General features: G+C 42.9%; 1 protein-coding gene across 1 annotated transcript in view; it reads left to right on the top strand.

Annotated features, from left to right (window-relative positions):
* The first annotated feature begins 5,943 nt into the window (after positions 1 to 5,943).
* syt11a (synaptotagmin XIa) overlaps positions 5,944 to 14,720 on the top strand; it is a 46,911-nt gene continuing 38,134 nt past the window's right edge. Inside the window, exon 1 of the mRNA XM_017721522.2 lies at positions 5,944 to 6,159. Within this exon, the coding sequence (XP_017577011.1) occupies positions 6,126 to 6,159 (34 nt within the window). The 5' untranslated portion in view covers positions 5,944 to 6,125. The remainder of the gene's footprint in view (positions 6,160 to 14,720) is intronic.

Genomic DNA, 14,720 nt, shown 5'->3' with positions numbered 1-14,720 from the left:
AGAGAGTTTTCCGTTAGTCACTGCCCTCCTCTACGCTCAAACCTCTACCCCTTTGCAACTCACGCTGTATGAGGTTTGTAACATGATGAAATCATGTGCGTCAGTAACATGACAATCATTCAACTGGAAAATCAGAATCTGAAGCATTCCGTGTATTCTTACGAGTATTTATCAGTATGTTATCTGGCGTGGAAAAAAAAAAACTGACTATTTTATTGATATTGTTATTTCAATTATTGTTGTAATTATGATTATTTTATTGTTGAAGGACGTTCTGCTCCTGTATGTTAACTGTACACCAAAGTTAAGTAAAAACAAACATTTTGATACAAACGTCTTGTCTGTGTTCTGCTGTTTTAAGCTCACATTTTCCTCCCTTTTCCTCTCGGTCCGAATAAAATCCTTGCCGACCTTGTAACTGCATGAACGTTCCACGATGAATGGACGCTAGAAATGGTTTGGAATTATTTTTGTTCCAACATGTAAAACCGTCACTTTATCTTTAGAAACACAAAGAGTGTTCGTGAGGAGTCGATTCCAAAAGAGTCGACTCTTCGACTCAGACCATCCCCAGACGTCTCTGACTCTCTGACTCTCTGACTCTGTGGTTTTTCATTGTAATCTGAGGGACATTTGGACAGAGGCGTGTGTAATGCGGCAAAGTGTGGAAGCCTGTTTACACCACGGAACAAAATAGAGCCATTTTGGAAAGTCACAAGTTTTCCTTAATTATGATTTAGTATCTCATAACTATGATTAGATGTCTCATAGTGATGAGATGATATCTTATGATTATGACGTAATAGCTCATAATTGCTGTGTACATTTCATAATCATGGCTTTCTGTCTCATAATAGCAGTTATGACTTGATATCTCAATAATGAGTCTCAAAAATATGACGTAGTATCTCAAAATTGTGTTACGCTATCTCAAAATAATGATATCTTATGATTATGACTTAGTAGATCTATATCACTATTTATACTTGTTGTGATGACTTGCTATCTCATAATAATAACTTTGTGTCTCATAATTCTGACTTGATATCTCAGTAATGAGACAAATTCTCAGTCTCAAAGTTATGACTTAGCTAATCATAATTATGAGATACTATCACAAAATAATGAGAGAGCATGGCTTAGTAAATCTTTATTATTATTTATATTTCAAAATCATGACTTGCTATCTCATAATGATAGCTTCGTGTCTCATGATTCTGACTTCATATCTCAATAATGAGATAAAATCTCAAAGTTATGACTTAGTATCTCATAATTATTAGAAATCTCAAATTAATGACGTCTTATGATTCTGACTTCATATATCAATAATGAGATAAAATCTCAAAATGATGACTTAGTATCTCATAATTGTGATTATCTCTCTCAAAATAATGAGAGCTTATGATTACGGCTTAGTAAATCTTGATTACTGTTTATATTTCAAAATCATGACTTACTATCTCATAATAATAACTTTGTGCCTCGTGATTCTGACTTGATATCTCAATAAAGAGATGGAATCTCAAAATGACGCGAGTGTTGAAGGCATGGTCTGAACTCATGGAATACACATAGAACAGACTACAAATGCCTGGGATTAATGAGAGGATACAGACAACAGACAGTCGGGACAGATAACGAGATTTCAGCACCAGGTAAGTACTTTTGCATGTCAACTGAATTGTGTGTATATATATATATATATACTGCTAAAAAAGTAAAGGGAACACTCAAATAACACATCCTAGATCTGAATGAATGAAATTTTCTCATTGAATACTTTGTTCTGTACAAAGTTGAATGTGCTGACAACAAAATCACACAAAAATCATCAATGGAAATCAAATTTATTAACCAGTGGAGGCCTGGATTTGGAGTCACACACACAATTAAAGTGGAAAAACACACGACAGGCTGATCCAACTTTGATGTGATGTCCTTAAAACAAGTCAAAATGAGGCTCAGTATTGTGTGTAGCCTCCACGTGCCTGTCTGACCTCTCTACAACGCCTGGGCAGCTCCTGATGAGGTGGCGGATGGTCTCCTGAGGGATCTCCTCCCAGACCTGGACTAAAGCATCCACCAACTCCTGGACAGTCTGTGGTGCAACGTGGCGTTGGTGGATGGAGCGAGACATGATGTCCCAGATGTGCTCAATTGTATTCAGGTCTGGGGAACGGGCGGGCCAGTCCATAGCTTCAATGCCTTCATCTTGCAGGAACTGCTGACACACTCCAGCCACGTGAGGTCTAGCATTGTCCTGCATTAGGAGGAACCCAGGGCCAACTGCACCAGCATATGGTCTCACAAGGGGTCTGAGGATCTCATCTCGGTACCTAATGGCAGTCAGGCTACCTTTGGCGAGCACATGGAGGGCTGTGCGGCCCTCCAAAGAAATGCCACCCCACACCGTTACTGACCCACTGCCAAACCGGTCATGCTGAAGGATGTTGCAGGCAGCAGATCGCTCTCCACGGTGTCTCCAGACTCTGTCACATCTGTCACATGTGCTCAGTGTGAACCTGCTTTCATCTGTGAAGAGCACAGGGCACCAGTGGCGAATTTGCCAATCCTGGTGTTCTCTGGCAAATGCCAAGCGTCCTGCATGGTGTTGGGCTGTGAGCACAACCCCCATCTGTGGACGTCGGGCCCTCATACCATCCTCATGGAGTCGGTTTCTAACCGTTTGTGCAGACACATGCACATTTGTGGCCTGCTGGAGGTCATTTAGCAGGGCTCTGGCAGTGCTCCTCCTGTTCCTCCTTGCACAAAGGCAGAGGTAGCGGTCCTGCTGCTGGGTTGTTGCCGTCCTACGGCCTCCTCCACGTCTCCTGGTGTACTGGCCTGTCTCCTGGTAGCGCCTCCAGCCTCTGGACACTACGCTGACAGACCCAGCAAACCTTCTTGCCACAGCTCGCATTAGTGCCATCCTGGATGAGCTGCACTACCTGAGCCACTTCTGTGGGTTGTAGAGTCCGTCTCCTGCTACCACGAGTGTGAAAGCACCACCAACATTCAAAAGTGACCAAAACATCAGCCGGAAAGCAGAAAGGTACAGAGAAGTGGTCTGTGGTCCCCACCTGCAGAACCACTCCTTTATTGAGTGTGTCTTGCTAATCGCCAATAATTTCCACCTGTTGTCTGTTCCATTTGCACAACAGCTGTGAAACTGATTGTCAGTGTTGCTTCCTAAGTGGACAGTTTGATTTCACAGAAGTTTGATTTACTTGGAGTCATATTGTGTTGTTTAAGTGTTCCCTTTATTTTTTTGAGCAGTGTATATACAGTAAAGTATTTTTGGCACGACGTAACAGGAGAAGTCCTGGAGAGGTACTCCATCCAGACGGGACTTCGATGGATCGTGAACTCAAGAGATGTTTTGGCATCCAAAGAAACTGCCTGAACAGTAAGGAGCTGAAACTCACCAGCCGTGTTTTAAAGGAACACTTTACCAAAGCGAAACTGACAGACGTGGACTGAGCTGATTATAATAAATAAATAATAAATACATTTTGTTTCTGATAATGAACTCAACGCTGCCACGTTTTCGCAATGATTGGAGTCGGACGAGTTTTGCTCCAAACACACAGTCGACTATTATTTTAATGTTTGGTCTGATCTCTGTCACAGGTTTATGAGGTAAATGAGGTGAGGCAGGCGGTGAAATCAAGCTGTATTTTAATGCCGCTGTAATAAAAAAATCATACCATAATTATACACGACTCATTGTGCTGAACAGTCATCTCTTATTTCAGTGTAGCTCTTTATTTGATTTCAGGCTGATTTTGCATTTAGGAATTTAAAGAGCCCATATCCTGTATTTGTCTTGTGTTTCATTTTTCCCCCTGAGCTCCACTTTGTTTAGAGCTGGTTTTGACCTGTTGGTCATACCGACCCAGTGCAGCACGCGGTTCAACGTCAGCGCAGCAGCGTAAAACTTTGGGAGAGTCTGTTCAACATAAATGATGAACTAACCTAACTTTGTGTAAATAGAGCTCAATATAGAAATATGTCCACATATGCAGTCGAGACTGACGCGGCTTTTTTCTGAATTTCTACAAACACCATTTCATTTTATAGTAAATGAGTTTGGGCTGGTTTATGTTTATGAACAGACGCCTACAGATCAACATAGTAAAGGAGCTCATCTGTGATCCTGAGTTTAAAGCCAGTTTTTATTCAACTTAAACTTGGAACTAAGTTGTAAATAAATCTGAAACTGAAACTTTGCTTGTGTGTAAAAAGTGATTTCAGAGCCACTCGGTTCTCCCTGATGGAAACTGTTTACCTTCAGTGTTTTGTGCTTCTGATCATTTTAATAGACGTCAGCGTCACTAATTAATGACGTTCTATTAAAAGACTGGTTTACCAAGAGAGACGCTGGAGGACTTTCACCTGAAATGAGTTCATGAAGCCAGTCTGGTTATAAAAATGATAACAGGACATCAGAGCCAGAATTACTCTTTTAGAGTTCTCCCCGTGTCTGCGTGGGTTTCCTCCAGGTTCTCCGGTTTCCTCCCACAGTCCAAAGACGTGCAGTCAGGCCAATTGGACATTGTAAATTGCCCCTAGGCGTGAGTGAATGAGTATGTCTGTCTGTCTGTCTGTCTAACAGGCGACCTGTTCAGGGTGTATTCTGCCTTCTGCTCAATGACCACTGGGATAGGCTCCAGCACCCCCCCGACCCTGAGGGAGAAGCGGCTTAGAAGACTTCCTAACAAAACTGCCCATAAGTAGAAATCATTCATTTTCCAGCATCAGAAAAAAAAAAATCTGAAAATTCCACAGAAGCCTCAACAATAATATACTCCTTCCAGCATTCAGTATGTCCACTGTTTATTACAGCTTTATTACAGCTTCCATTCTTTCCTGGAGACCCCTTTTCCCAAAGCAGTCTGCAGGGATGCTTTCCCACCCCTCCAAAGTTCAGTCTTAGAAGCTGTTTTTTTGCATTTTCCACTTCTCACCATCCAAACAATCCCAAACCCATTGAGTGATGCTGAGGTCTGGACTCTGGGGACGTCAGTCCATTGTGCTGAGAACACCAGCAGCTTCTTCTTTGTAGTGCTGAGTGGTCTTCTCACAGTGGAAGGATGGACAGAAACACCTGTGGATGTTTTCAGACCTGAAGCAGCTTGGTTTTCTGCTCTCTCTCAGAGAGGAAAGCTTTAAGTGCCGTTTATCTGATGGGGACAGTTCTGGTTTCTACCAGGTCTTTCAGGTGATTGTTAGGAACCACATTTTCTCATTCAGAGCGGTTTGGTGTGAAACGCTCTGCTCTAGAGAAACTTACAGAGTCCGAACTGTACGCAGTGGTGGCGATAGGAACCAGACGTCCACCTCTAAAAGCTCCCTCACAGAGCTGCGTTCGCGCTCTTCCCTGACAAGTGGGGCAGTCATGGGCTGGAGGTTAGGGAACCAGAAGGTCACCGGTTCAATCCCCAGACCTGACAGTACGTGACTGAGGTGCCCTTGAGCAAGACACCTCACCCCCACTTCTCCCCGGGTGCTGCGGATAGGGCCACCGCTCCGGGTAAGTGTGCTCACTGCCCCCTAGTGTGTGTGTGTGTGTTCACTAGTGTGTATGTGGTGTTTCACTTGACAGATGGGTTAAATGTGGAGGTGAAATCTCCCTGTTGTGGGACTAATAAGGTCTTCTTAATCGACATTCATATAAAAACTCGAAGGATAGTACATGAAATGCTTGTGTTGTAAACATGGAGACCCCTGCTTCCGACCACCTAAAGAAATCTGAAACTTTGGTGGAGCTCCCCTTTAAAATGCATGCGAACAGTTGACTGCCTTAGACCCAGCAGCACATTACACAACCGCGACAACACGCTGCACCGCGCTTCTCAGCAGCACCTTTGGGGGGCGCCAATGCTCCCTCCCCTCCTGTTCGTGTCCACGTCCACCCTGAGCATCACTCCTGCTGAGGAGGAGAAGGAGGAGGAGGCGCGTCTGCGAGGCTGAGCTGAACGCACTGAGACCAGAGAAACATGAGGGCGTCATTTATGGGGATCAAATAGAAATCTGTACATTTCATTTTGTATTTTTTCGTTTTTTTTTTTAATTTGTTTATTTTGCTTTTCTGAGCGCGACCCGTTGACCGGACTCTCAACATGGCTGAGATGACCAGTCTGAGACCCAGCTACGGTGAGTGAAAGGGCATTTCTGCTTCAGAGGCCACGCGTAAAGACGCTTTTTCCTGCGGTTGGACCTTCTGCTTGATTTATAATGGCTCGGGTTTCCGTCGATGATTGACAGCAGCGTCGCTCATCAGTGTCATTTGAGTCGATCTGCTGCTTGTTTACAAATATTTGCCAGCTTCACGTTCCAATTGTCCGTTCCACCTTAAACATGTTCGAAGTGTCCGTTCCACCTTAAATGGTGCAGCAGTTCCATTCTGGCACCTGAGGCTGCTTCAGGCCCAGCAGCGCGTTGCATGCTTTAGCAATTCCAATTTTCCGTTCCACCTTAAACGGCTCCACCTTAAACACGTTCGAATTGTCCGTTCCACCTTAAATGGTGCAGCAGTTCCATTCTGGCACCTGAGGCTGCTTCAGGCCCAGCAGCGCTTTGCATGCTTTAGCAATTCCAATTTTCCGTTCCACCTTAAACGGCTCCACCTTAAACACGTTCGAATTGTCTGTTCCACCTTAAATGGTGCAGCAATTCCATTCTAGCGCCTCTCAGGTGGAACCATTTAAGATGGAACGGAAAATGGGGAGTGCTAAAGCATAGAATGCGCTGCTGGGTCTGAAGCAGCCTCAGGCGCCCTAATGGAACTGCTGCACCATTTAAGGTGGAACGGAAACTTCGAATGTGTTTAAGGTGGGACGGAAAATTCAAACGTGTATAAGGTGGGACGAAAATTGGAATTGCTAAAGCATGGAATGCGCTGCTGGGTCTGAAGCAGCCTCAGGCGCCCTAATGGAACTGCTGCACCATTTAAGGTGGAACGGAAACTTCGAATGTGTTTAAGGTGGAACGGAAAATTCGAGTCAGAATCAGTGTTTTAAGCTTCACCTAAAGGAACAAATGAGGCTGTATTTCTCCACTGAACACTAGAAAGAGCTGCTGTGGCCTTTTGATTCACATCTCATGAGGTCCAGTTATGAATCTGGGCTACTTTGACTAAAACCTAACACTACTTTAACGTGGAAATCCGTCCAGGAACATGATGTTCTCCAGTGACGTGTGGAACTTCCATTCTCTCTCACATGCTGGAGGATGAGACTGTGTTTTGGGCTCATCAGGTGTTGAAGCGCAGGACATGCAGTAGTGCCAGAGCTCTGCTGGCTCTGCTTTTGTCTCTCGGGCTTGTGAAATGGTCAGAATTACGAATGAAGATCACCCACTCTGCATGCACGGTGATGCTGAGTGAATTAAAGCGGGAAAGATCAGGTTGTCCAGGGTTTGGTGGACCAAACTGAGAGGTCAGATGAGGCTTGGTGGCCTGTTGCCTCCCCTCCCTCCCCCTGGCCAGAGGGGGCGCTGTAATTCTGTATGCGTGTGGTGTGTGTGTGTGTATACTGTGTGAGTGTGGGCTTGGGCGGAATGGTGACGTCATGTCTGTCCCCCAACACCCCTCCCACTCGTGCTTGGCATCAGCTGGTGCTGCTGATCAGCCTCAGCTTTGTTAAACTAAGCTCAAATCTGTTTCAGCGTGGGCAGTGTTATCATTTTAGCTCAAAATGTGTTGATAATGATGATGATATTATTATTATTAATAACAACAATATGTAACACTATAAGAAAAGGAAATGTTTTCATGTATGTTTCAAAAGTTTTGTTTTATATATATATATATATATATATATATATATAAGCATATATGGAACTAAAGATATGAGCAAATATATGTATGTATATTCACAATATTAGAGAACTAATAATAACTAATAATAATAATACAGTAATACAGCACATTTGGTTATGTTGAGTAATAATTATAGTACACTACTGTTCAAAAATATATAAATATATATCGCTGCTGTCGGAAGAAAACCTTGTATCTCCAAAATGGTAACTTTACAGGAGAAGCAAAAAAGGTGCTTTACTTTTAATGGAAGTCAATGGAACCAGAAATTTTTCCAAGGTGTTTTGGGTCAGTTTGTTTAGTCCATTCATCACGTCATGTACAGACAATATAAAGCCCAACCGGTATTTTTAAATTATGCCAAAAATTGAAAAATGTCAAAAATGGAGATACAAGGTTTTCGTCGCATAGCAGCAATACATATATATACACTGATCAGGCATAACATTCTGACCACCTCCTTGTTTCTACACTCACTGTCCATTTTATCAGCTCCACTTACTGTATAGCTGCACTTTGTAGTTCTACAGTTACAGACTGTAGTCCATCTGTTTCTCTGATACTCTGTTACCCTGTTCTTCAGTGGTCAGGACCCCCATGGACCCTCACAGAGCAGGTACTACTTGGGTGGTGGATCATTCTCAGCACTTATAAACTAAACCTCGAAAGGTATTTTAGATGATTTTGAGTTTTATTACTGTAATAAAACTCCTCACCATCATTTGTAATGAATTTGAATCGTTCCTGATGTGCAGGTCTCTCAGTCATTTCAAATCCTGCTCAGCTCTGTTCATCATTCTCCACACGTCCACCAGTTCTTTTACATCTGTCTATGTATTTAATGAGAGCTGGGAAGTTGCACAGTCTGAAGTACTGAGCTCGTTTTCATGTCTCTGCAACCACACGTGTTTTTATTATTGAAAGCAGTGATCAAACTTTTGGACAGGGGTGTCCAGTCACGTCGCTGCTGTCGGAACAAAACCTCGTATCACCATTTTTGTCGTTTCTCAGTTTCTGACATAGGTTGAGAATGTCTGACGGCCTTCACGTCACATGGAAACTTCATGAAGTATTGACCAAAAGAAACGGCCCAAAATGACTTGGAAAGACGTCTGGTTCCATTGACTTCCATTAAAAGCAAAGCAGGTTTTTTCCTTCTCCCTTAAAGTCACCGTTTTGGAGATACGAGGTTTTCTTCCGACAGCAGCGATATGCAAATGTGTTCTCAGGGAAAAACCTCCTCTGTTTATTTGCTAAGTTTAAGATATTGAGGGGAAAAATCCTATAAAATATAAAATGCGCTGTAACTTTTGCACATTTACTATTTTATGTTTTTAAACTCAGCAAATAAACAGCGAGTGTTAAAATGTGCAGACGTAAGTTCTCTGTACTACTGCAGATAATAATAATAATAATAATAATAATAGGTAATGGGTGATTCAAAACAATCCATCCGATTTCAAAATGATTCATTTCTCTTGTAAATCGTTACAGATCAGTGCAGTGAACTGTAAACACTTTAAATGAGCCTAAAGTTTATTATGTGATTGTACAAGGTCTCAGTCTGAACCTCCTCCAGCTGTACGGACGACATCAACACCACAGTCAGACTCATCCCAGACTCCACTGAACATGTTGGGTGTCTCCATCTCCTCGCAGACTGAAGGGAACCAGAAGATCTTCTGGTGACAGTCAGAAACTCTATGACCCCCTCTTACAGTTGGATTGTGATTGGTTCCTAGGCGCCTCACGTTTGGATTGGATGAATCTGTAATAATAATAATAATAATAATAATAATAATAATACAACTAAAAACCACCAGCGCTTACGACTGTGTGTCGCTGTTGTGTGCCTTCTTACATTTTTAGTAGCATGTTTTCAAAATGAAATGACCACAGATCCTTTTTTGATTGTTGACACATAAACAGTCTATGGCAACAGGAAAGACCGCTTTTCCGCTGATGGAGAAGATGTGGAGATGGTGGAGGGCTTTTTCCTACTCAGATCAGTTATTACAGATTGGCATTTGGCAGAACAACTTGAAGGAGCTTGAAAAGATCTTCAGATGTAATGATGTGTCTCTACAAATGAAAGATCAGAATGAACCAGGCTGTGGTTCTTTATTGCAGTGAAAGCTGGACAACAAACAAGCAAGACGGAAAAATATACACTCTCAGAAATGAAGGTACGAAACGGTCACTAGGGCAGTTCCCCTCTTGTCACTGGGGTGGGACCCTCAAGGGTTCGTCTCAGTACCTTCAGTCAGGGAACATAACTGAACCATAATCCACTGGAATGATCGGTTCTAAGCTGTACTGACTCCACACCCCCCGCCTCGCCTCCAGGCTTTTATTCTTCTGTTCTAAAACATTCGGTTATGAAAAGGAACAAATACCAACTTTTCAGCTGGAACTCATTTAAGGTTCACAACTGGATCTTAAAACCACCGATGTAGCTTTGAGAGAACATTTACGTTGTTTGGTGCTGGAGAAGACTTATGAGAGAACCTTGGACGGCAAATCAAGCCTCTCTTCTCACTCGAATCCGAGATAACCAAACTGAGGCTCTTACTTTGGACACATTTTGAGAAGAACCGATTCGTTGGAAAAGATCATTATGCTTAGAAGGGCTGAAGGTAAAGGAATAAGAGGATGACTTAGCTACATGATGGATAGAGACGATCAGAGGAATCATGAACCAGCCAATGAGAAGCAAACAGTAGATGGGATCTTCTGGAGAAGCACTATCCATATGGTCACCATGGGTTGGAAAGGACTTGACTTGACTTACATTTAGGGCATTTGGCTGACGCTCTTATCCAGAGCGACTTACAGTTTGATCATTTTACACAGGTAGGCGAAGGCGGTGTTGGGAGTCTTGCCCAAGGACTCTTATTGGTATAGTGTAGGGTGTTTACCCAGGTGGGGGATTGAACCCCAGTCTACAGCGTAGAAGGCAGAGGTGTTACCCACTACACTAACCAACCACTTAATGATAATGTTAATTGGCCTGGTCTGGACTGAAGCCTGTGTTGAGGCTAATGTTTGCTTTCTTGTACGTTTCACTCCAAGAAGCTCATCAGAGCTGCAAAACACAGTGATTAATGCTGTGAAAGTGCACAATCACAAAAACCTCATAGTGACGTTCATGGAAAGCGTGCTGCACGTTGATCCCCGCTGTAAGGTAACTGTAATTACGTACCTGAGTTGGCAGTGATTACATAACTACATTAATCCTCAACCCAGGACAATCAGTTCCCTGAAACTATTACAGTGAACTCCTCCCGCGTTTTATTAGGGGAACTTTTATGGGAACATAAAGGGAAGATGTGATTAAACAAATGTGTAGCTTCGTAAACTCCTTGAGACCACCGGTGGTTCCAAAACACACTTCAGATTCAGATTCCTTTATTGATCCCAGGGGGAAATTGCAGAAATTTCATCATGTTCTTCATAACTTTCATATTCCATAAGCTCCATTCAGAAGCTGGGCGTCGTGTGAGGCTGTAGCTCTTCTCTCCAGTCTAATAGACGGTGATGTCATTTTAAACCCTTATAATAAAAGAAGCTGAACTTTGTTTTTCTACTGAAAGTCGACCCGTTTTTCCCCAAATCTGGGCTCTAAACTATAAACAGACGGCGTCTCTTCAGTGATCTGCTCTGGAAAAAATCGTTTTCATAAAATAATAAATAAATAAATAAAGTAAAATTTCATGCAGTTGCAGAATAATTTGAAGTCGTTTTGGTCATGTAAATTCAGATGGAAAAACCAAAATATACCCTGGAGAATAATAAAAGAAACGAAACCAAAAATATATAATCTACCCAAACACGTGCATAAGTCGTTCACTATTTAAAAGATGACTATTTAAAAATGATTTCTCCTCTTCTCCTCAGTGTGTGATGCTGTGATGCGGCAAGTGGGTAGATGCAGACTGTGGGTGATGCGTTTCCTGCTGGATGTGCATGTGACGGTCACTTATTTTAAGCTTAGTCTGTGACGCGTCTTGAAGCAGAGCACAGTGTGGGAACGGCTGAGGGTGGGCGGGGTGGGGGGGCAGGCACAGGCTTCAGGTTTGAGTCATGAGAACGGTGTGAATGTAGAAGCTTTATTCAGTCAAAATGAGATTCGCATGACTTTCTTAGCTGCTCAGATGAGTTGTATTGTTTTGCCTTCATTCTTACCATCTGACCTCATTCGGCTCTGAGTGACCTGTATTGACGTGCTCACAAAAACGACTTGTTTATTCCCACTTATTCCCAGAGATGGACGCTTACTGGGCGTTTAATCATATAAAGCAGTAGGAATGTCCTGATCCAGCAGTTTAATGTTCACACACACTTTTTACAAAATTTTGTGTGCACAATTACTATTTATTTGCAGGGCTTTGCATATTAGAGTTTAGCATATTAGAAATGTGGAATTTTATGCTGTCCAATATGCTAAATTTAACAAATAATCAGAAAATGCACACTACAATTTGCAGAATGAGGCCATTTTAAGTGTATTTGTTTTGCTTATATTCACAACGTTTGGCTGACGCTCTTATCCAGAGCGACTTACAATTTGATCATTTTACACAGGAAGGCGAAGGCGGTGTTAGGAGTCTTGCCCAAGAACGCTTATTGGTATAGTGTAGGGTGCTTGTCCTGGTGGGGGATTGAACCCCAGTCTACAGCCTAGAAGGCAGAGGTGTTACCCACTACACTAACCAACCTTATGCACCAATTGTTGCTTATAGATGCAGTGATAGGAACGATCACACTCAGGGGGACATCTCAGAACAAACAATGCAGTGATAGGACCAGTTAAAGTCAGGGGGTGGTCTCAAAACAAACAATGCAGTGATAGGACCAATCACAGTCAGGGGGACGTCTCAGAACAAACGATGCAGTGATAGGACCAGTTAAAGTCAGGGGGTGGTCTCAAAACAAACAATGCAATGATAGGACCAATCACAGTCAGGGGGTGGTCTTAGAACAAGCGATGCAGTGATAGGACCAGTTAAAGTCAGGGGGTGGTCTCAAAACAAACAATGCAGTGATAGGACCAATCACAGTCAGGGGGACGTCTCAGAACAAACGATGCAGTGATAGGACCAATCACAGTCAGGGGGATGTCTCAGAACAAACGATGCAGTGATAGGACCGATCACAGTCAGGGGCCGTCTCAGAACAAGCGATGCAGTGATAGGACCAATCACAGTCAGGGGCCGTCTCAGAACAAGCGATGCAGTGATAGGACCAATCACAGTCAGGGGGACGTCTCTGAACAGGACTACATATTCACACACTCATACCCAAGCAACAGTAGTGGTGTCGGGGATAATTTCACATTTATTGAAATTGTAGTTCAATTCTTTCCGTTATAAAGACGTATGAGAAGTTCAGTTAAAGGCCTATCAGTTTAATAATTGAGGTGAAATGATACGAGTGCTTTAATGCTTTTAAAACTTTTCAGTACAATTTAACAACACTGATAACACTGGAAGTGTCATTATTTCTGGTCAGTGATGTCATATATAGGTAACGTCACACTGCCTTGCTGTTGACTGATTATAAGGCTGATCTGAGGTTATTTTGCGGAGTGAGCTTGGCTCTAATTCGGACTCCTCTGACAGTACATGACACACACCATGAGAGCGAGAGAGTGGATCCCCTTCAGCTGTCAGACTCAATCCCATTCAATCAGAGCGCATCAATATAAATCAAACATCCTGTCCGCTCTGTCGATGCACACTGTCTGTGCGGTCACTCTGACCTTGCAGGAGAAGAGATTTCATTTTCAAAATTGGATCAGCAGAACGTTTTGAAGGCTGAGCGCTTTCTCGGCCGGATGTTCCTGAAGTGGAACGCCTGTGTGAGCGTTGAGTGAGGCGTTTTATGGACACGGTGAACAGCGAAAGGATCTAAATCAGTTTTAAATGGATTGGTTTGGTGTAATTTGATGATGTCTGTTGTCTGATTTGCTTCAGTGCTAATATTTTGTCAGTTTTTTGCCACTTATTGGTTGTTGGTGTCTTTTCGAACCGCCAGTGTCCCTTTCTTTGTTTATTTATTTATTTATTTTGCCCAGCTTTTAGTCATTTCCACGTTAGCTAGATCTCTGCTAATCACAAAATGCTACCAAGCCGAGCGGGTGAAGGTTAGCACATGGTTCCCACGAGACGCATGAAGGTCCACCACGTCTTCACAAACTTCCGGTAGCGTAACGTCTCTGAATCTAACATCGTCTCTGGAGAAGAACACGCTTGGAGGAGAATATTAACTGCTAGTTATGCCCACGTTGGCTTGAGCCAGCACCTCAAGCTTCCCTGTGGTTGTTCCTGGATGCCACTGAAGAACCAGTGCAAGGGTTTGACCCAAAGGCTCGTGTCCAACCTCGAGCTGTCTTGCATTCAGACCCCCCAAAAATGTAGGAAAACATTGATGTAAACGGAAAAGGTGGCGTTTTGAACACTTCGTTATGTTACGCAAGCGTTGTGACTTTGGAAGCTTTGAAGTCCATTCTGGGACCATTACAAAGAATCTTCTGTGCCTGATAAAATGAGCATAAAAATGGGTTTAATTTTTCAAATATGTCTTTGAAACGTCTTGAATAGTTGCGTAGACCAAGCTTGAGCGACTGCATTTGTAAAGGACTTTACAAATGAGATTATATACCTGCCGCTGCTGATTGGGTAACACCTCTGACACGCCCATCAAATGAGAGAAAAGTACCTCAAAGCCTGTTGCAGAACCTTTTGACCCCATTTCAACGAAACCTGTTATTTCACCTGAAAATCGTATCAGTGTAGCGCGCAGTGTTTTGAGACTGACCATGCTACAGCTCTGCTGGGTCCATCTCCAGCCTTGTTATGTGTCTCCCAGTGAAATGACCTCTACTCAGATCCTA

The sequence above is a fragment of the Pygocentrus nattereri genome, chromosome 27 (assembly GCF_015220715.1).
Source record: "Pygocentrus nattereri isolate fPygNat1 chromosome 27, fPygNat1.pri, whole genome shotgun sequence".
In the NCBI taxonomy this organism is placed as follows: Eukaryota; Metazoa; Chordata; class Actinopteri; order Characiformes; family Serrasalmidae; genus Pygocentrus; species Pygocentrus nattereri.
The sequence above is the reverse complement of the archived record's forward strand: the minus strand, read 5'-3'. Positions and strand labels throughout refer to the sequence as shown.